This window comes from Pleurodeles waltl, chromosome 4_1 (assembly GCF_031143425.1).
Source record: "Pleurodeles waltl isolate 20211129_DDA chromosome 4_1, aPleWal1.hap1.20221129, whole genome shotgun sequence".
Lineage (NCBI taxonomy): Eukaryota > Metazoa > Chordata > Amphibia > Caudata > Salamandridae > Pleurodeles > Pleurodeles waltl.
The window spans coordinates 573,143,334-573,163,813 of NC_090442.1; the positions used below are offsets into that span (position 1 = coordinate 573,143,334).

At 46.4% G+C, this 20,480-nt stretch overlaps 1 protein-coding gene across 2 annotated transcripts in view; it reads left to right on the plus strand.

The window, feature by feature from the left end:
• The window catches only part of DOCK4 (dedicator of cytokinesis 4), a 1,300,588-nt gene that overhangs the window by 913,362 nt on the left and 366,746 nt on the right, over window positions 1-20,480 (plus strand). For both annotated transcript variants that reach the window (XM_069228963.1, XM_069228964.1), the window contains exon 27: window positions 16,323-16,417. In XM_069228963.1, coding sequence (XP_069085064.1) covers window positions 16,323-16,417 — 95 coding nt within the window. The remainder of the gene's footprint in view (window positions 1-16,322; window positions 16,418-20,480) is intronic.

Sequence of the window (20,480 nt, forward strand, 5' to 3'; positions counted from 1 at the left end):
TGGCTGCTGTTCATCATGACTAAAGGTTTGTGGCATAAAGGAGAGTGACGTAGAGTGGCATAGAGTGTTGTGGAGTGGAGTGTCATAGAATGAAGTGTAGTGTTTTGGATCAGAGTGATGTAGAGTAGAGTTGCGCAGAGTGGAGGGGTAGGAGGTACAGAGCAGGGGGGTGTAAAGTGAAGGAACATAGAGTGGAGGGGCATGGAGTGGAAGGGAATAGAGGGGAGTAGAAAGTTGTAGACTGTTGTGCCATAAAGTGTTGTAGAGTGGCAGGGCGCAGAGTGTCATAGAGTAGAGTGCTGTAGAGTGAAGTAGAGTGGAGGGACATAAATTGAAGTAGGTGGCATTGAGTGTTGTGGCATAGTGTGGAGTAAAGTGTCATAGCATGTCAGAATGTGGAGTGGCATGGAGTTGAGTGGTGTAAAGTGGTGAGACGTAGAGTGGAATGTTGTAGAATGCTGTGGAGGGTTGTAGAGTGGAGTGATGTAGAGCTGAGGGGCATAGAGTGGCGTAAAGGGTCGTAGAATGGAGCGGTGTAGTGTAGAGTGGAGTAAAGTGGCTTAGAGTGTTGTAGAGGAGAATGGCAAAGACTGTAAAAGAGGGACATTGAGTGGTGTAGAGTATTGTGGATTGTCGCAGAGTGAACTGGCCTAGAGTGAAGTGGCGTTGAGTGCCTTATAGTGGAATGGAATAGAGTGTCAAAGAATGGACTATCGTGAAGTGGAGTGTCATAGGGTGGAGTATAGTACAGTAGCCTAGAGTAAAGTGGCGTATATTAGAGTGGCACAGAATGGAGTAGATTGGCATAGAGTGGAGTGGCATTGATTGTCCTAGAGTGTTGTGTCATAGAGTGGAGTGGCGAGGAGTATGGTAGAATGGAGTGGCCTATAGTGAAGAGTCATAAAGAAGAGTGCCATGTCATAGAGTGGACTAGAGTGGCGTGGAGTACAGTGTCATAGTGTTGAATGACGTGGAGGGGCGTAAGGTACAATAGCAGGCAGTGATATATTATTCTGGAGAGGCGCGGGAGCAAAGTGGATGGTTTAAGCCACTGACAGGCAGTGTGGTAAATGCCTGTGGTCTTCATGCCAAAGCTTATCAATCATGGCTCATTGAGTATTTTAGTTATAACAGGCCATGACTGAGTTCTTTGAACATGAGACTGAAGGCAGCTCGAGTGTCTCACAATGCTTGTCAGTGAGTCAAAAAAGTAAATTATTATAAAATATTAACTCACTCACACGTCCTCGGGCTTCTCCTCATCAGAAATCCCAGCATCAGCCTTGGAGCCTCAGCCAAATCCCCTCTACCAATCCAGACTCTTTACTCAGGCTACTGATAATGCTAGCAGCATGAGAACAGTGTCAGGATTGGTTGGAGCGGGCTTGTTCAACGCTCCTTTGGGCATTGGAGACCTGTGCCTTCTCTCCACCCAGCTGTGTTAGACAGCTCGGGTGGAGACGTTTAAATGTGCCTGTCAGGCTATCCATCGCAAGACAGACAGCCAAAGTGACATGCACACTTTAAAAAGGAGTGTGCACCACTTGCTGCAAATCAGCAGCAATGGCAGCTCTTGTTCCGGGCTCTTGGCACGAGCTGTGATAACCTGTGAAAAATGAAATGGTAATAAGTGCATTTTGTTATCACTTCATTTTTTACCTATGCTGCTTTTGCAGCAGGGAGGCGACGCCCCTCTTCTCGAATGGAGTAACTGCTGATAGTTGAGTAGAGTGTCATATAGAGGCTTGACATAGAGTGGCATGACATAGAGTGGAGTAAAGTGCCAGAGTGGAGTGGCGGCGCATAGAATGGAGTATAATGGCTTAGAGTGGAGTAGCATAGAGGGGAGTAGAGTGTTTTAGTGTGAAGAACAAATGGTGTGGTAGCGCACTCCTTTTACAGATAACAGATTTTCGATTGAAATGACTATTACATATGCACAGACATACAGTTTTACTGATAAAAGTATACAGCGCACAAATGATAATGTGTGGGAATGGTATCACCAAGTGTACTTTTTGTTTTGATTGAACTCAAATATTTATCCCAGGCTTTAAGCTGGATCCGGAAACTTTTGCTGAGCAGTACCCCTTGCACGCCCTGGAGAATAGTCACTTTTTTTGGCATGGCTGCCCAACTTTTTACATGTTTATCAGTGTGTTTAGACTGCTGTTACTGGGATGATGCTAACCCAGGACCCCAGTGATTGTGCTCTCTCCTCCAAATTTGGTTGCTTTGGTACCCTTTACATCCTACAATTGGCATACTGATGTGTCCTTGTAACTCCCTAGCACATGGTACTTAGGTACCCAGGCATTGGTACACCAGGGGTCCCCCATGGGCTGCAGCATGTATTATGGCACCCATGGGAGCCCATGCAAACTATGTCTGCAGTCCTGCCATTGCAGCCTGCATGAAAAGGTGCATTCACCCTTACACTACTGATCACTGCAAGTCACCCCTATACTAGGCCCTTCTAGCCCAGAAGGTAGGGTGCAGGTACCTGTGTGTGAGAGGGCACCCCTGCTTGAGCAGGGATGCCCCTACGAACTCCAGTTCCAATGCACTGGACTTCATAAGTGCAGGGAAGCCATTTTACCCATGTAATGGTCATAGGTCACTACTTGTGGTCCATCTCCATAATGGTAACTCCGAACCTAGGCATTTTTAGTATCAAACATGTTGGAATCATACCCCAATTCTGATGCCAGTATTGGTGGCATGATTCCATGCACTCTGGGGTCTTCTTCGAGGACCCCCCAGTATTGCTCTTGCCAGTCTTCCAGGGTTTGCGGGCAGCCCACGCTGCTGCAGCCCCTCAGACAGGTTTCTGTCCTCCTGCTGCCTGACCAACTCAGGCAGGGGAAGGCAGAACAAAGGATTTCATGTGGGAGAGGAAGGCAGCACCCTCTCCCTTGCAAATAGGTGTTACAAGGCTGGGTAGGGGTAGCCTCCCCAAGCCACCAGTTTTCTTTGAAGGGCACGTTTGGTGCCCTACTTGCATTAATTGGTTTGCACCAGTCCAAGGACCCCCGGTCCCTGCTCTGGCGCGAACTGAACAAAGGAAAGGGGAGTGACCACTCCCCTGTCCATCACCCCCGAGGGGTGGAACCAGGAGCTCCTCTAGGTGGCCACTTGATTCTGCCATCTTGAAAACAAGATGTTCAGAGTCCCTGGGAGCATCTGAGTGGCCAGGCCAGGCAGGTGACAGCAGTGACCCCCCTCTGATAGGTGGTCACCGTGCAAAGTGACAAAGCCCACTGTTAGGACTATTTAGGGCCTCACTTGCGGGTGGGTACCGAGATTAGGCGTGCAAGACTCCACCAGGACTCCTCTGCATCAACCTCTTCTGCTCCTGGCCATTGGAACTGCAACTGGACACTTTAGGAACTGACAAGACTGCAACTCCTGAGACGACCTTGCCTTGCAACATTGTTTCCCCGGCTCATTTCATCAATTGCAACATTTCTCCTCAGGGGTTGGCAAGACTTCAGCTGCACCAAGAAACAAGAAGGAATCTCCCTTGGAGTGAAGGAGTCATTGCCCTGAATCTACAGGCACCAAAGGCAACAACATTCTGGGTGCGTGGATCTGCTCTCCTCTTTAACTGCATGGATCCTGGAACACAGGTGGTGGTCTGGGGTGGTCCCCTTGGTTCTCTCTGCCCTCTCCTTTTTGGGAGATGGTGAGCCCTTGCCTCTTCTTGCAGTACAGTACCCCTGTGCACAGCGGCTCTTGCGCAACCAAGGCTTGTTGTCTCCTGCTCCAAGGGATCTTCAGGTTCCAAGTAGCCCCTGCCTCCAGCACCTCATCCTTGCAAGGACAGTATCTCCGCTTCTGCTCCAGCAACGTAGGACTTATCTCCAGGTGTGCTGACTGGGCCTCACTGTGACTTACTGTGCCTCCTGCCAGTGGGTTGCCTTTGGAGGCCGAGACTGCTTCTGCTGGCGCTCCTGACTGCTGAGTCCGCCTGACCTCCCATCCAAGGGTTGAGTCCCCTAGACCTTGCTGATTTTTTTCAACTCTGCAACTTCTCTTTTGCTCCAACTTGAATTTGCCAAGGCTTGTTGATGGTCCCACTGACCACTGACTAACAGTGAACCGGTGACTGACGTGGGACATCATCAGCATGACTCCAAGGACTTCTTTGCAGCTCCTGGACTCCACAGATGATCTTCATCTTCCCTTGTCGACCTGGATCTTCACCCACAGATGGGTGGGAAGTGGCTCTGGCCCAGTCTGAACTTTCCTGAGTGGACCGGACTCTGTCCCCTACCTTTTCAGGACCTCCCGGAATCCATGGTTAGGTTCCACCGGACTGGTCTTGGCCTTGCAGTCTTCCTCATTCTAAGTCCTCATGTTACTCCTTGAGAAGACCAGGTACTCACCTCTGCTCTGCTGGTCACTGGGGGTCACTTAGAAACTCACCTCTTGGGGTCCTGAGTTCTCCTATCTCCCCTTTAACTACTCCATATCATTGGGTGGGGGACTTCACTTCGCATTCCACTATTTTAGTGTATGGTTTGCCACCCTTCCCCCACCATAGGGCCCTAACTATTTTTCATTAATTTTTGCCAATGCTTGTTGTTCCTCTATGCTTATTCCTAATAATCACTCTCTCTCTCTCTCTCTCTCTATATATATATATATATATATATATATGTTCGATGGCATGTGTAGCTGCAGGTACACACACTGTGCACATCCCGCCATCTAGTGTTGGGCTCGGACTGTTACAAGTTGTTTTTCTTCGAAGAAGTCTTTTCTAGTCACGAGATCGAGGGACTCCTCGCCTTTCGGCTCCATTGCGCATGGGCGTCAACTCCATCTTAGATTGTTTTCTTTCCGCCATCGGGTTTGGACGTGTTCCTTTTCGCTCCGCGTTTCGGTTCGGAAAGTTAGTTAAAATCTTGGAAAATTCGACGGTATTGTTTGCGTTCGGTATCAGGTTAGTTACAACAGATCGACACCGAATTTTGAAGAGCTCCGGTGGCCCTTCGGGGTTTTCGATTCCCCGGCGGGGCCTGGTCGGCCCGACCACGTGCGTCTTCAAGGCTAATGGAACGGACCCCATTCCGCTTCTGCCCCGAATGTCACAACATAGTATCCTTATACAGATCAGCATCTGGTCTGTAATTTGTTTTTGTCTCCAGAACACAAAGGGGATACCTGTGAGGCCTGTCGAGCGTTTCGGTCGAGGAAGACCTTAAGAGACCGAAGAGCAAGAAGACTACAAATGGCGTCGGCGCCGACAGGACAAAAACACTCCATCGAGGGTTCGGACTCGGATGAGGTCGATCCCGAACAGACGCCGAAAACCGTGAGTAAGACGTCAATACACAAAACTCACGGAAAAACCACTAAAGCCCAGGTGACGCCACCGCCAGCAGGCCATGGCTTAACCCGAAAAGTAGGTGACCGACCATCGGCACCAAAAAAGGGCATGCATGTGTTGAAGTTATCCGACTCCGGTCGAGATACCGTCACAGAGCAGACTCGACCCCGAGACACCGGGTCAGAGCAATCTCGGCACTGAGAGGGCGGCACCAAAACCACTCGGCACCGAGAGATCCGTACGCCGAAGATCAAGAAAGTGTCGTCGGAACCGAAAAAGACAGCCCAAAAAGTTTCCATACCGAAACATCCGGCCTCGGAACCGAAATCAAGTTCCTACACAGAGGAACAGGGACTGTCCTCATAAAATGCAAGGACACAGATTCGGACAGGAACTATAGACAATAGAGCCAGATTACACTCAAAGAAGGCTCCACATACAAAAAGACACAGGGAAGATCAGTACTCTTCCCCCAATTCGAATGAAAAGAAAACTTGCCTTCCAAGAGAAAGACAAGCAGCCACAGGCAAAGGTGGCAAGACAAGTAACCCCGCCACCATCTCCACAGCGCTCACCACAACCATCACCGGTAGCCACTCCACCAATGGTGCAGTCCCCAACTCATACTGGAATGAGTCAGGATGATCCCGACGCATGGGATCTTTATGTTGCGCCAGTATCAGATAACAGTCCCGACTGTTATCCAGCGAGACCGTCACCACCTGAGGACAGTACAGCCTACACACAGGTGGTGTCAAGGGCAGCGGCGTTTCATAATGTCACCCTGCATGCAGAGCCTATCGAGGATGACTTTTTATTTAACACACTATCGTCCACACATAGCCAGTACCAGAGTCTCCCTATGCTACCGGGAATGCTTAAACACTCCAAACAAGTGTTTCAGGAGACTGTGAAGGGCAGGGCCATTACTCCAAGGGTGGAGAAGAAGTACAAACCACCACCAACAGACCCTGTGTACATCACGCAGCAATTAACACCAGACTCAGTGGTAGTAGGGGCAGCTCGCAAGAGAGCGAACTCACACACCTCAGGAGACGCACCTCCTCCAGACAAGGAGAGTCGCAAGTTCGACACTGCAGGGAAAAGGGTTGCGGCACAAGCAGCCAACCAATGGCGCATTGCCAACTCACAGGCCTTGCTGGCTAGATATGATAGGGCTCATTGGGACGAAATGCAACATTTCATAGAACACCTGCCCAAAAAGTTCCAAAAGAGAGCACAACAAGTGGTGGAGGAAGGACAGAGTATCTCGAACAATCAGATCCGGTCAGCAATGGATGCAGCGGACACAGCTGCTAGGACTGTAAATACAGCAGTAACCATACGGAGACACGCATGGCTGCGTACATCAGGATTCAAGCCAGAAATACAACAAGCCTTGCTAAATATGCCATTTAAAGGACAGCAGTTGTTTGGGCCGGAGGTGGACACTGCTATCGAAAAACTTAAAAAAGACACAGATACGGCTAAAGCCATGGGCGCACTCTACTCCCCACAGAGCAGAGGCACTTTTCGGAAATCACAGTTTCGAGGGGGGTTTAGGGGACAGAGCACAGAACCCTCAACCTCACAAACAAGGCCCACTTATCAGAGTCAATATCAGCGGGGACGTTTTCGGGGACAATATAGAGGGGGGCAGTTCCCAAAGAGTAGAGGGAAGTTCCAGAGTCCCAAAACTCCACAAAATAAACAGTGACTTCAACGTCACAAATCCCCAACACATAACACCAGTGGGGGGGAGACTAACCAAGTTCTACATACACTGGAAAGAAATAACAACAGACACGTGGGTCCTAGCCATTATCCAGCATGGTTATTGCATAGAATTTCTACAATTCCCGCCAAATGTCCCACCGAAAACACACAACATGCCCAAACAACATATGGAACTCTTACAACTGGAGGTCCAAGCGTTGTTGCAAAAGGATGCAATAGAGATAGTGCCAATTCATCGAAGAGGAACAGGAGTTTACTCCCTGTACTTTCTCATACCCAAAAAAGACAAAACTCTAAGATCTATATTTGATCTCAGAACACTAAACATCTACATCAAATCAGATCACTTTCACATGGTGACACTGCAAGACGTGATCCCACTGCTCAAACAACAAGACTACATGACAACACTAGACCTAAAGGATGCATATTTCCGTATACCTATACATCCTTCCCACAGAAAGTACCTAAGGTTTGTATTCCAAGGAGTACATTACCAGTTCAAAGTGTTGGCATTTGGGATAACAACAGCGCCAAGAGTTTTTATAAAATGCTTGGCAGTAGTGGCTGCTCATATCAGAAGGCAGCAAATACATGTGTTCCCGTACTTAGACGATTGGTTAATCAAAACCAATACGCAACAACGGTGTTCACAACACACAAAGTATGCCATAGAAACACTTCACAAACTAGGTTTCTCACTCAACTACAACAAGTCACACCTACAACCGTGTCAAATACAACAATACTTAGGAGCAACAATCAACACAACAAAAGGGATTGCCACTCCAAGTCCACAAAGGGTACAGGCATTTCAAAACGTAATACAAGCCATGCACCCAAAACAAAAGATACAGGTAAAATTAGTGATGAAACTACTAGGCATGATGTCCTCATGCATAACCATTGTCCCAAACGCAAGATTGCACATGCGGCCCTTACAACAGTGCCTAGCATCACAGTGGTCACAGGCACAGGGTCAACTTCAAGATCTAGTGTTGATAGACCGCCAAACATACACCTCGCTTCAATGGTGGAACACTATAAATTTAAACAAAGGGCGGCCTTTTCAAAACCCAGTGCCTCAATACGTAATAACAACGGATGCCTCCATGATAGGGTGGGGAGCACACCTCAACCAACACAGCATCCAAGGACAATGGGACACTCAGCAGAGACAGTTTCACATAAATCACTTAGAACTACTAGCAGTATTTCTAGCGCTGAAAGTATTTCAACCTATAATAACCCACAAACACATTCTTGTCAAAACAGACAACATGACAACAATGTATTATCTGAACAAACAGGGAGGAACACACTCAACACAGTTGTGTCTCCTGACACAGAAAATATGGCATTGGGCGATTCACAACCACATTCACCTAATAGCGCAGTTCATACCTGGAATTCAGAACCAGTTAGCAGACAATCTCTCTCGGGATCACCAACAGATCCACGAATGGGAAATTCATCCCCAAATACTAAAAACGTACTTCCAAAGGTGGGGAACACCGCAAATAGACTTATTTGCAACAAAAGAAAACGCAAAATGCCAAAACTTCGCATCCAGGTACCCACAGACTCACTCTCAGGGCAATGCGTTGTGGATGAGTTGGTCAAAGATATTCGCATACACTTTTCCCCCTCTCCCACTCCTTCCATATCTAGTAAACAAATTGAGTCAAAACAAACTCAAACTCATACTAATAGCACCAACTTGGGCAAGACAACCTTGGTACACAACACTACTAAACCTCTCAGTAGTGCCCCATATCAGGCTACCAAACAGACCAGATCTGTTAACTCAACACAAACAACAGATCAGACACCCAAATACAGCATCGCTGAATCTAGCAATTTGGCTCCTGAAGTCTTAGAATTCGGGCACCTAGACCTTACACAGGAATGTATGGCGGTCATAAAACAAGCTATGAAACCAACCACAAGACATTGCTATGCAAATAAGTGGAAAAGATTTGTTTATTACTGCCATAATAATCAAATTCAACCATTGCACGCATCTGCTAAAGACATCGTCAGCAACCTACTGCATTTACAAAAGTCAAAGTTAGCTTTTTCATCCATTAAAATACATCTCACCGCAATTTCAGCTTATCTGCAAATTACGCACTCAACTTCATTATTCAGGGTCCCAGTCATAAAAGCATTTATGGAGGGTCTGAAAAGAATTATCCCACCAAGAACACCACCAGTTCCTTCGTGGAATCTCAACATTGTCTTAACACGACTTATGGGTCCACCTTTTGAACCCATGCACTCATGTGAAATACAGTACTTAACATGGAAAGTAGCTTTTCTGATAGCTATCACATCTCTCAGAAGAGTAAGTGAAATAGAAGCATTTACTATACGGGAACCCTTTATTCAGATACATAAGCATAAAGTAGTTCTAAGAACAAATCCTAAATTCTTACCTAAAGTCATATCACCGTTCCACTTAAATCAAACAGTGGAACTCCCAGTATTCTTTCCAGAACCAGATTCCGTAGCTGAGAGAGCATTACATACATTAGACATTAAAAGGGCACTAATGTACTACATAGATAGAACTAAACAAATTAGCAAAACAAAACAATTGTTTGTTGCATTCCAAACACCTCATACAGGAAATCCAATATCCAAACAAGGCATTGCCAGGTGAATAGTTAAATGTATTCAAACCTGTTATATAAAAGCAAAAAGAAAACTGCCTATTACACCAAAGGCACACTAAACTAGAAAGTAAGGTGCTACCATGGCCTTTCTCTGAAACATACCAATGACTGAAATATGTAAGGCAGCCACATGGTCTACGCCTCATACATTTACCAAACATTACTGCGTGGATGTGTTAACAACACAGCAAGCCACAGTAGGACAAGCAGTATTACGGACTTTATTTCAAACAACTTCAACTCCTACAGGCTGAACCACCGCTTTTGGGGAGATAACTGCTTACTAGTCTATGCACAGCATGTGTATCTGCAGCTACACATGCCATCGAACGGAAAATGTCACTTGCCCAGTGTACATCTGTTCATGGCATGAGACGCTGCAGATTCACATGCACCCTCCCACTCCCCGGGAGCCTGTAGCCGTTTTAAGTTGAGAAAAGATTATACTTGTACATTTGTAAATTTGTAAATATATTACTTTTAAACACATTATGTACATACATATTTACTCCATTGCATGGGCACTATTACTATATACACAACTCCTACCTCACCCTCTGCGGGGAAAACAATCTAAGATGGAGTCGATGCCCATGCGCAATGGAGCCGAAAGGGGAGGAGTCCCTCGATCTCGTGACTCGAAAAGACTTCTTCGAAGAAAAACAACTTGTAACACTCCGAGCCCAACACTAGATGGCGGGATGTGCACAGCATGTGAATCTGCAGCGTCTCATGCCACGAACAGATGTACACTGGGTAAGTGACATTTTCCATATATATATATATATATATATATATATATATATATATATATATATATATATATATATAGTGTGTACTTACCTCCAGTTGGGGGACTTCCTATAAGTAATCTAGTTCAGTGTTATTATAATAAAGTACCTTTATTTTTGCAACAGTATGTCGCTCCTTTCTTGTGTGATAAGTTGCTGTATGACTGTTGTGGTATTTCAAGTGCTTTACACCCCTACTAGGTAAGACTTGGCTGCTCACCACAACTACCACTAGAGAGCCCTGGCTTTCTAGACACTGTCTTCATTCACTAATAGAGGTTGCCTGGACCTGGTAAAAGTTGCCAACACCATAGGTGTCCACCATACACCAGGCCAGCTTCCTACATTGGTGGTGCAGAGGTGGGATAAGACACTTGCCTTACCCTTAATACTCTGTCACTGATAACTTTCCACAGGAATGTCCACCACTAGCCTATAGGGTACACTACACTCATTAATTATAATCACTAGACTTCTAGTTTAGGTAAGTTGGGGGTCTAGCCTAGCCCCTTCTCTAAACTCTTTAGAACGTCTAGTTACTTAGTGTAGGTAGGTGTTCCCAAACTACTCTAGGAATATGTCTTTAGAGAAAAACACAGCTCAGGCCTCAGATTCTTAGTATGAGGGCCTCACTTCTCAGTATTTAAGAGCGATGTGCTCTTCCAGGAAGCTAGAGATAGGAAGAAACCACAATAAAACTCTCCTCCTACGATTGCTCATTCAAGTAGATAATCAGAGCACTGAAGAGCAGGAGGTAGAGAGTTGACCCCCCACTCTTAGATAGGTAAGACCTAGACCTTGCTGGGGAAGGTCAGGGAGAAACTGGGGAACACACCAGTCCTGTAGGGAGCACTCATAGAAATGAGAAGGGGGGACACACAAGTAGGTCCACTGTTACTCCCAGGGGTTAAGTACAATGGGTTTCTGGGAGGAGGGATAGATTCTCCTTATCTGTCCACACCCTTGTTCCAGCAGTATCTGATGGGACCCACCACTCTAACTCGGGGGGCCTTAGATAGGGAACTCAGTAAACTGAGGTCAGAGAAGGCCAAGCTGAGGCTGCAGCAGCAACAGTTAGCCCTAGATAGGGAGGCACAGGGAAAGACGGATTTTGGGGCTAACACCCCATGGTGGCAGTAAAAACCTTAGGGACACCAGGGTCCGGGAGGATTCTAGGAACCTAAGTAGGATTGTCCTACCTTACAAGGTGGGGGTGATATCCACAAGTGTTCACTGCCTTGGAAAGGCCCTGTAGGCAGCCATCTTGTGGCTCCTTTTTTCTGATAAAGGCAGGGACAAACTCCTCACTGTCAGAGAAGAGGACACTGATACATATCAGGCACTCAAGAATGCACCCCTTAATCAGTTTGGCTTAACCACTGACGAGTACAGAATCAAATTCAGGGAGACTCAGAAGGAGTTGATTTTGTGGGCTGCTCTGTAAAGTACCCGGAAGGCTGGTTACATGGTAGCAATGTGCATGATTTTCAGGGCTTACACAATCTTCTTGTAAGAGAGCACATTCTTAATAGCTGCACATCTGATAGACTTCATCAGTTCCTGGTGGACTCAGATCTGACCTCTCCCCAAATATTGGGTAAGAAGGTAGACAAATGGGTTCGCACCAGGGTGGATAGGAAAACTTCCATTGGGGATGACCCTAAAAAGAAGGATTCTTCTAAGAGTCACGATAAGAGTGGGGACAACATTAAACAAAACAAAGATTCTTTCTCAGCCCCACAAAACTCTTCTGCTGGTAGATCTAAGTCCTCTTCCTACAAGAAACCTTGGTGCTACATATGTAGACTGAAAGGCCACAAGGCAGGTGACAGCACCTGTCCTAAAAAGAGCACCAAGCCTGCTACTACCAGTACCACTTCTACCCTGGTAGCAATAGTAGTAGCAACAACAGTGGTAGCAGTAGTCAGTCCAAAAGTGTAGCTGGTTCACCTTCGGGACTGTAGTGGCCTCAGGGTTAGTCAGGGAGACCACTGAGGCAGTTTTGGTCTATGAGGGTAGCATTGACCTTGCCACCCTAGTTGCTTGCATTCTAGCAGTAGAATTTACATATTGCCCTTTTTATGCTGTCCAGCCTTCACTCTGTAATCATGTTCATCAAGGATTTTAGAGCACGTAAATTAAAGGCCACAGAACAGGTTATGATTTTCTAAGAGGAACGTGTAGGTGTGGCTGTATCAAATGAAAGCAAATGCGTGAGTGGGTTTTCACTGTAAGCTGTTTTTGTACTTATTCGTACTGAATTTCAGCCATTGTGTGCCAAAAATACAGAAAATATATAAACAAATGGATTTTCCAATCTTTTACATTATGTATTGTTTTCAATTTTAACACAGGTCTAAATGTGACAAATATGCTATATTTTTGTTTGTGAGGTTAAAATGGAATGGGCCTTGATAATAAAATTTGTTGTGGATAGGCGAGACCATTGATGTGCCTCACATTGAGAGGTATATGCATTCAGGGCGTACAAACAGGGGCGATTTGAAAGAAAAGCTTGAACTTTCAGATGTGATATAGTGTCACCCCGCTCCCTCCCCTCCCCCACCCACAAATAACCTGATTCCATTGCATATCCAGTCAAAACAGGTAGTCATTATGGAATATTTCTTAAATAAAAATTTAAGAAGAAGGTCGATTGGTTGACCACAACTGAGAAAGTTCAAAATGAAAGTTTTACAATCTGATGACCGTAATATCAAGAATTGGGTCAGAGAAGAGGGTGCGTTATCATATGTAGAAATAGTGCAGGACAGCTTGATGGGAGGGGCTTTAAAGATTGAATAAAGAAGGTGAGTGAACAGGTAAGCATATATTTCAAACAGATGGAATGAAGTAATGTACTTGATGATTTGTGAAAGCAGAGCCTTCTCCTGGGGTAGCGGTAATCAGGCCAGGAAAACAAGGGAGAAATCGTACTTTCCCCAGGCTATTCACAAACCTTTCAACTTTTTGAAAAATGAAAAGCAATTGTTACGAGGCATTTTGTATGGATTCTAAAAATGTCTCAAAGTTTTATCTGAAAGTGTGTTTTATATGTTTTTCAGAATATTGCTAGGTCTTTGTTTTTACTGTTTTCTTGGTATGCCTTTTTCCAAGAACAATCTGGCTGTGGAACGGTTTTAGATTCTGTTTGTAAATGATTTTGTCTTTGTCAAGATAGTGACTCTACCATTTGGTCTTCAATGCTGGGTTTTTGTCTTTTAAGCTCACTAATGTTGTTAAACCAGTTGGAATTTGTGGTAGATGTGGCTTTGTTTGATTTGGTCAGTTGGGTAAGCCATAAGCATGTTTGATCGAAGGTTTCTGTAAGTATTCATAATATACTAGATAATAAATGGTCTCACAGGGAGTGTTAATATAGGATGAATGGTTAATTTATACTTATCTGGGAAGTGCTAAGGGTATTTGTCTCACTATGTCACATAATCTTTTGAAATATTTTGCAAGCTGAGCTTTCCAAAGTACAACGTTTTCCAGTTTTGAAGAAGGGGATAAAAATGGTCAGCTTTAATGTCGTTGAGCTGCAGTGGAAAAATATTCTTGCTGTCTCTTTCGGCTGAGCAGCTGTAGTTAAGTGAAAGTTCATGGCAGCCAAGCAGCCACTGTTAACCTGCTTTTGTCCAGGGCTTAAGAAAACCTGGACGGTAAATTGCCACTAGACAGCAGTTCGAATGTCTCCTAAGTACAAGATCATAGTAGTACACTGAATGAACCACTGCTGATGGATATCCTGCCCTTTCCTCGGATGGCCGCATCAATAGAGCAGGTTTCACGTTTTAGTTTTTCCTTGGGTGAAGTTAGGATTCTTCATCTCACTAGTGAAAGATGGACATACCGAGCTATGCCAGTAAAGTTTACATTTCTTCCACTTTTAACATGTGTGCATCACAATATGTAGTAGTTAAATGTCTAATTCCTTGATTTGTATCATGACCTTGGTATAGATAAGCCCGTGTGTGTGTCTGTGTGTGTGTGTGTGTGTGTGTAGAGTCTTCTGAATTACAAAATAAAATGAAAGACAGAGTATTGAAACTTTTCAAACACTCACTCCCAGTCACAGATATGGGTTTAATCAATCATTATTTTGCTTGCCACGTCAACCCAGTGATGTCACAAATTACTTTTTCCAAAACATAAAGCTTCAATTAATAGACAAATGATCGTTAATTAATAAAATTGAATATGAGTTTGTCTCTCCAAAGTTTGCCATTGATGCTGCATGTTACTCAGTAACTATCTCTAACTCGTTGTGGTCTGCCCTTAACAGGACAAATTACTAAATTGTAGTGCTGAACTTCCTTGAGAGTTTTTTCAGACTGGTCTTGCTTCTCCAAACTGACGCAGTTCTCAAGGTGCATGATTAACCTGTTACCACTCAAGCAGCCTGCACCCTCTTATTGCATTATGGAGGACACATTTTGAGAGTGACGTAAATGCCCTTTGCTGTTCGAAGATGGCTGAAAACATTTTGAGATCTCAACATTATGGGGGTCATTACAACCCTGACGGTCCAAGACCGCCAGGGCTGTTCTGGAGGAAGCACCACCAACAGGCGGGCGGTGCTTCCAGGGGGATTACGACGTGTCGGAAACGCCGCGGTCACACCGCCGGGACCGGCGGTTTCCTGCCACAGTGGTCCCGGCGGTTTTAATCCGCCAGGGCAGCGCTGCTTGCAGCGCTGCCCAGGGGATTACGAGTCCCCTTACTGCCAGCCTTTTCCTGGCGGATTGAACCGCCAGGAAAAGGCTGGCGATACGGGGAGTCGCGGGCCCCTGGGGGCCCCTGCACTGCCCTGTGCAGCTTTTCACTGTCTGCTGTGCAGACAGTGAAAAGGGCGACGGGTGCAACTGCACCCGTCGCACGGCCGCAACACCGCCGGCTCCATTTGGAGCCGGCTGCTGTGTTGCGGCCGAGATCCCAGCTGGGCCGGCAGGGATCTCCTGATGGCTGCGGCGGGAGTGCGGCCGCATTGGCAGTCGCCCGGCAGTCAGACCTTGGCAGGCGGCTTCAAACGCCCGCCAAGGTCGTAATGAGGGCCTATATGTTTTAAGTAGGTCTTTTGAGACGTCACATGTGGTACCAAGTCTTGTGACAAACATAACCCTAGACAATACGACAAGCAACATACATTACTTAAACCCTAAACATACATTGCTTCTATTTAGCTACCAGATGTGTCTAGCCATTTGACTCATAAGTGGTAGCCATGACTGATAGCTCTTTGTAGCTCACTGACCTTTAGGACCTTGCTTTTGAGTCTGTAGAACATAGTTATATGAAGCAGTAATTTGAAAACTTCCTGTCGTTCAGGGAGCAAGGGACACTGTGAAAGGATAAGGTCAACTGATGCCTTCTTTAGTGTCGGGCTGTCAACTAAAAGTTCCACCATCCTCCCTTGTCCTTTTAATGATCTTTATTTTGGGCATGAACATATGACTTGAGAATCAATTTTGATTCTTCATGAGATGTCTTGGCTGCAAAAAGCAGCTTTGTGCAATTAAATGTCATGCCATCTTGATGCACTAAGGTAGCTGCTGTATCTCAGAGGAACATGGTTTTGGATTTGTTGGGTCACTAGATCAACCTTTACCAAATTATCTTGAGCCATACTCAAAATGTCATTATGACCTTCGGAAATGGAAGTTCAAGACTATCATTACAGATTTAGGATGTACATGTGAAGAATGATATTTCATTGTGTGTTATTGAATATATAGACATTTGAGAAGCGAGTGTTAACGTGTATCATTTCCATCACAGGATTTTCTGCTGCAGATTTTTACAGTATTTCGAATACTTATAAGACCAGAGATGTTTCCAAAAGACTGGACTGTGATGCGTTTGGTCTCCAACAAGTAAGACATAAACAATATCGTCTATATTCAAATGGTTTTCAGTTGTTTGAAATTAAACTGCAGTACTATATATTTCGGCAACTGATGTAAATGCCTGTTTAACGTATTTCCACTTAGTATTTTATTATGGTCATATTTCTTGGTTGTAAAGTACATATTCCTAAATCACAATAATACAAGTGACTCACTGAATGCCAAACAGTAATTTAGTCTACTTTTTATCTACAATACAAATAATAAAATCAACAAGTTAAAAAGATTTTTAGTCTGTTATAAAATTGCAAATTCACTCACTGGCATTTTTCTAATTATGTAACAGTAAGTGTTTATTTACATATGTATGACATTTATTGTTGAATTTTACTAATTCTTTACTTTTTAGCCTGTTTCCGGAGATACAGAAATAATGGCTGCCGGTGTCTTATCCCACACTCCCTTTAACAGAACTGTGTCTTTTTCACGCTTAACACACCCTTTTTTAAACAAGGGTTAACAATTTTCTACCCAGATTGTATTAGTAAGGTATAGCAACAAAAAGTGTTTGACACGTTCAGGAATTAACATACAACAGGCATTTCAGAGAAGCTTTTTCCCTCCCAGTTTTCTTCTAGTACCTGCGTGGCCCTTTTTCACGAGTAATAATGACCATGGTGTGGCTCAGCACCCATCCTCTTAGCCATCATGCATTTGTGACCTGACAAACACCAGTTTCTGTATCTCTGTGAATGTATGCATTTATGTATCTTTGTATCAATGTATTTGCTATTTATATAGTGAAAACCTAGCAAAGCACTGTAGTGCTCTACAGGGTCAGAGGCAAATAAATACTGCCTACAAGTGATTAGAGATATAGCTGGTATCTGATAGAGACTTCTAGTTGCAGATTCCTTACCTTAGAATTTTCCCCCCAGGCATCAGACTGGATCCGGAGATTTTTTCTTTGAGCAATACCCTTGCGCATCAGTAGGTGGTGTTGGTCGACTCAGCGGGCGTCGTTGAGGTTGTAGTCACCGTGATAATGTCGGGAGTAGTACATAGATGCCGCTTCAGCTCAGTGACATCAGTTATTTTCTTTCCGTGCCACACACTGATCCGGAGAGAGCTACCCTGGTCTCTTTTTGACCGATTTCGACCCTTTTGTCGAGTTTTGGTGAGTTTTTTGGTGCGGTGAGGGATGTCCCCGAAGACCGGTGTCAAACCGTATGAGGACTGTCACTGCAGGATGTCGGTGACGGATACACATTGCTTCCATTTGTGGTGCCTGGAGTGCGACCATGACCCGAAGTTGTGCTCCGAGTGCCGGGCCATGCACCTGAAGGCCTTGAGGGAGCGGTCCCTCAAGCATATGGCTGCATGGCGCTTGACTCCGCGTAGGTCCCGGTCTTCCTCGAGGGGAAGGTCTTGAGACCAGTCGCAGAGCCACCACCATTCTTCTTCCTTGAAGTCTTTGGGTCAAGGTAAGAAGAAGAATTTGAAGAGATCCCGTCACCCTTCGACTTCACCCCGTCGCTTGGCTGACGCAACTCAGAAGGAGCGACAATGCTCGAGGCCTCTGTCTTCGGTGCCTGCCTCTGGGTCCCCTTTATGAGGCCATGCGCCTCATTTTTGGGTAGGCCGACCCGGATATGGCGCATTTGCGCCCAGGGGGGTTCAGTAAGGGGTCCTTCAGTTTCTGCCCGCCAGCATCTCCTGCCACCGAGCTTCCCTCTGGATGTGCTCTTGGACGTACCATTGAGACCTTCCCCGACGCCGGTACGACTGTTGATGCTCCCGACGTGGGTGGTGCCCACCATTGATGTCTACCCGATCCTCATCCCTGACGACTCGGAGTAGGACCGGCGTCAGACGCCACCACCCACTTCTTCGATGGGGCCTACTCACCCCAGGTCGGATTCTGCCCTTTTTTATGGGTATGAATTGGGGGAATGATTGGAGGGGTCCCTGGACCATTATGTATACCAGGATGACCCTAACTTGGATGAGGCCAGTGGCCTGGACACTTCTCCAGACGTTGGCATGCTGGCTCCTCCTACTGTGGCTACGGCGGAGGGACCGACTTATTCTATGGTGGTCAGTAGGTGGCTGAGGTCCTTGGCCTTGAGCTGCCTACTGTTCAGGTCAAATCTAATCTCCTGAAGGAGGTGATTCAGCCAGGGGCTTCCACATCTGAGGCTCTCCTGCCATTCAATGAAGCCCTCACTGATGTTCTACTGGGTATTTGGGCCAGACCCAACACAGGGGCTCCTGTGAACACGGCTATAACACGCCGCCATCGGCCCGCCCCAAACGACCCTAAATTCCTGTCTCAAGACCCCACACCTGAGAGCTTTGGCGTCCAGGCATCCCCTTCCTCAGGCGCATTCCCATCTGCAAACCTGGATAGGGAATCAAAATGACTGGAACAATTTGGGAAGAATATGTTTTCTTCCTCCAGTCTCGTGCTGTGGTCAGTGAACACCGCATGCCTTTTGGGCTGCTATACCCACTCTCTTTGGGATACGGTCATGCAAGTTCTGCCACAGATACAGGAGGAGGCCCGTGCTATCGTCTCCCAAGCTGTCACCAATGGGAGAGATGCGGCAAAGTTCACAATCAGATGTGGGCTGGATACGACCAACTCTCTAGGTAGATCGGTTGCGATGATGGTGGCCTTGAGACGCCACGCCTGGTTGGATCCATCTGATTTTTGGGGGGAATGTCCAGCAGACTCTTATGGACATGCCCTTTGATGGCTCCTGTCTCTTTGGAGAAAAGGTGGACTCAGCTTTGGAGAGGTTCAAGGACTCCCGGGCTACGGCTCGGTCCCTCGGCCTTTTCACTGCACCTTGTCCCCAACATTCTGCCTTTTGCCCCTTTCATGGCCACAGAAGGGGCTCCCTGTCACGTCCCTATACCTGCCAAAATGCCACCCATGCTGTTCAGCCGCTGCGTGGCCAGGGATGCAGAATCCGGCTTGGGACAGGGAAACAGAGATCTGCCCAGTCCACTCCTGCCCCTGTTGCAGATTTCAAACCCTCCTAGTCCGTCCCCTCACTCCGCTCCAGTTGGCCGCAGGATTCTCCATCACCTGCCCCACTGGGAATCCATCACTGCGGACAGGTGGGTTTTGCAGATCGTTTGAAGGGGCTACTCCTTCCCCTTCGAATCTGCCCCACCTGCCATGCCTCCATCAGTCAGACATATTCCGGAGGATCATTTTGCACTTCTCCGCCAGGAAGTTGCAGCTGTCTTGGCAAAGGGAGCCATAGAGAAGGTCCCTGTGCCAGAAGTAGGTTGTGTTTGTTATTCCTGCAACTTTCTGGTGCCCAAAAAAGACAAGGGCTTATGTCCTATCCTATACCTTTGGGACCTCAATCTCTTCCTCAAGAAGGAAAAAATCAAAATGCTCACCCTGGCTCAGGTCCTGTCCGCCTTGGACCCAGGAGACTGTATGGTAGCATTGAAATTGCAGGATGCTTATTTCCACATTCCCATCCTGCCTGCCCACAGAAGTTACCTAAGATTCGTGGTAGGTCACGAGCACTTTCAAATTACTGTGCTCCCCTTTGGCCCTACCAGCGCCCCTCGGGTCTTCACGAAAGTGATGGCAGTGGTTGCAGCTCATCTGCGCAGGTTGGGGGTTTTAGTCTTCCCCTACCTCAATGACTGGCTGTTGAAGGCGGACTCACCCCAGAAAGCCGTCTTCCACCTTCAGACTACGCGAACCTCCTTCACATGCTGGGGTTCACTATAAACATGCGGAAGTCACACCTGACTCCCACTCAGATGCTCCCTTCCATCTGAGCTTTTCTGAACACAGTGCAGTTTTGAGCCTATCCTCCCAAAAAGCGAGTCCGAGATATTCAGGCTATGATTCTGTCTTGGGTTTTGGTGAGACTGATTCTGAGGCTGCTGGGCCTCATGGCCTCCTGCATCCTGCTACTGACACATGCCAGGTGGCATATGCCCGCTCTCCAGTGGGACTTTAAGTTCCAGTGGGCGCAGCATCCGGGAAATCTCTCCGCCATGGTCCAGATCTCAGAGGGGACTGCGAAAGACCTGATGTGGTGGCTTTCAATTCTGC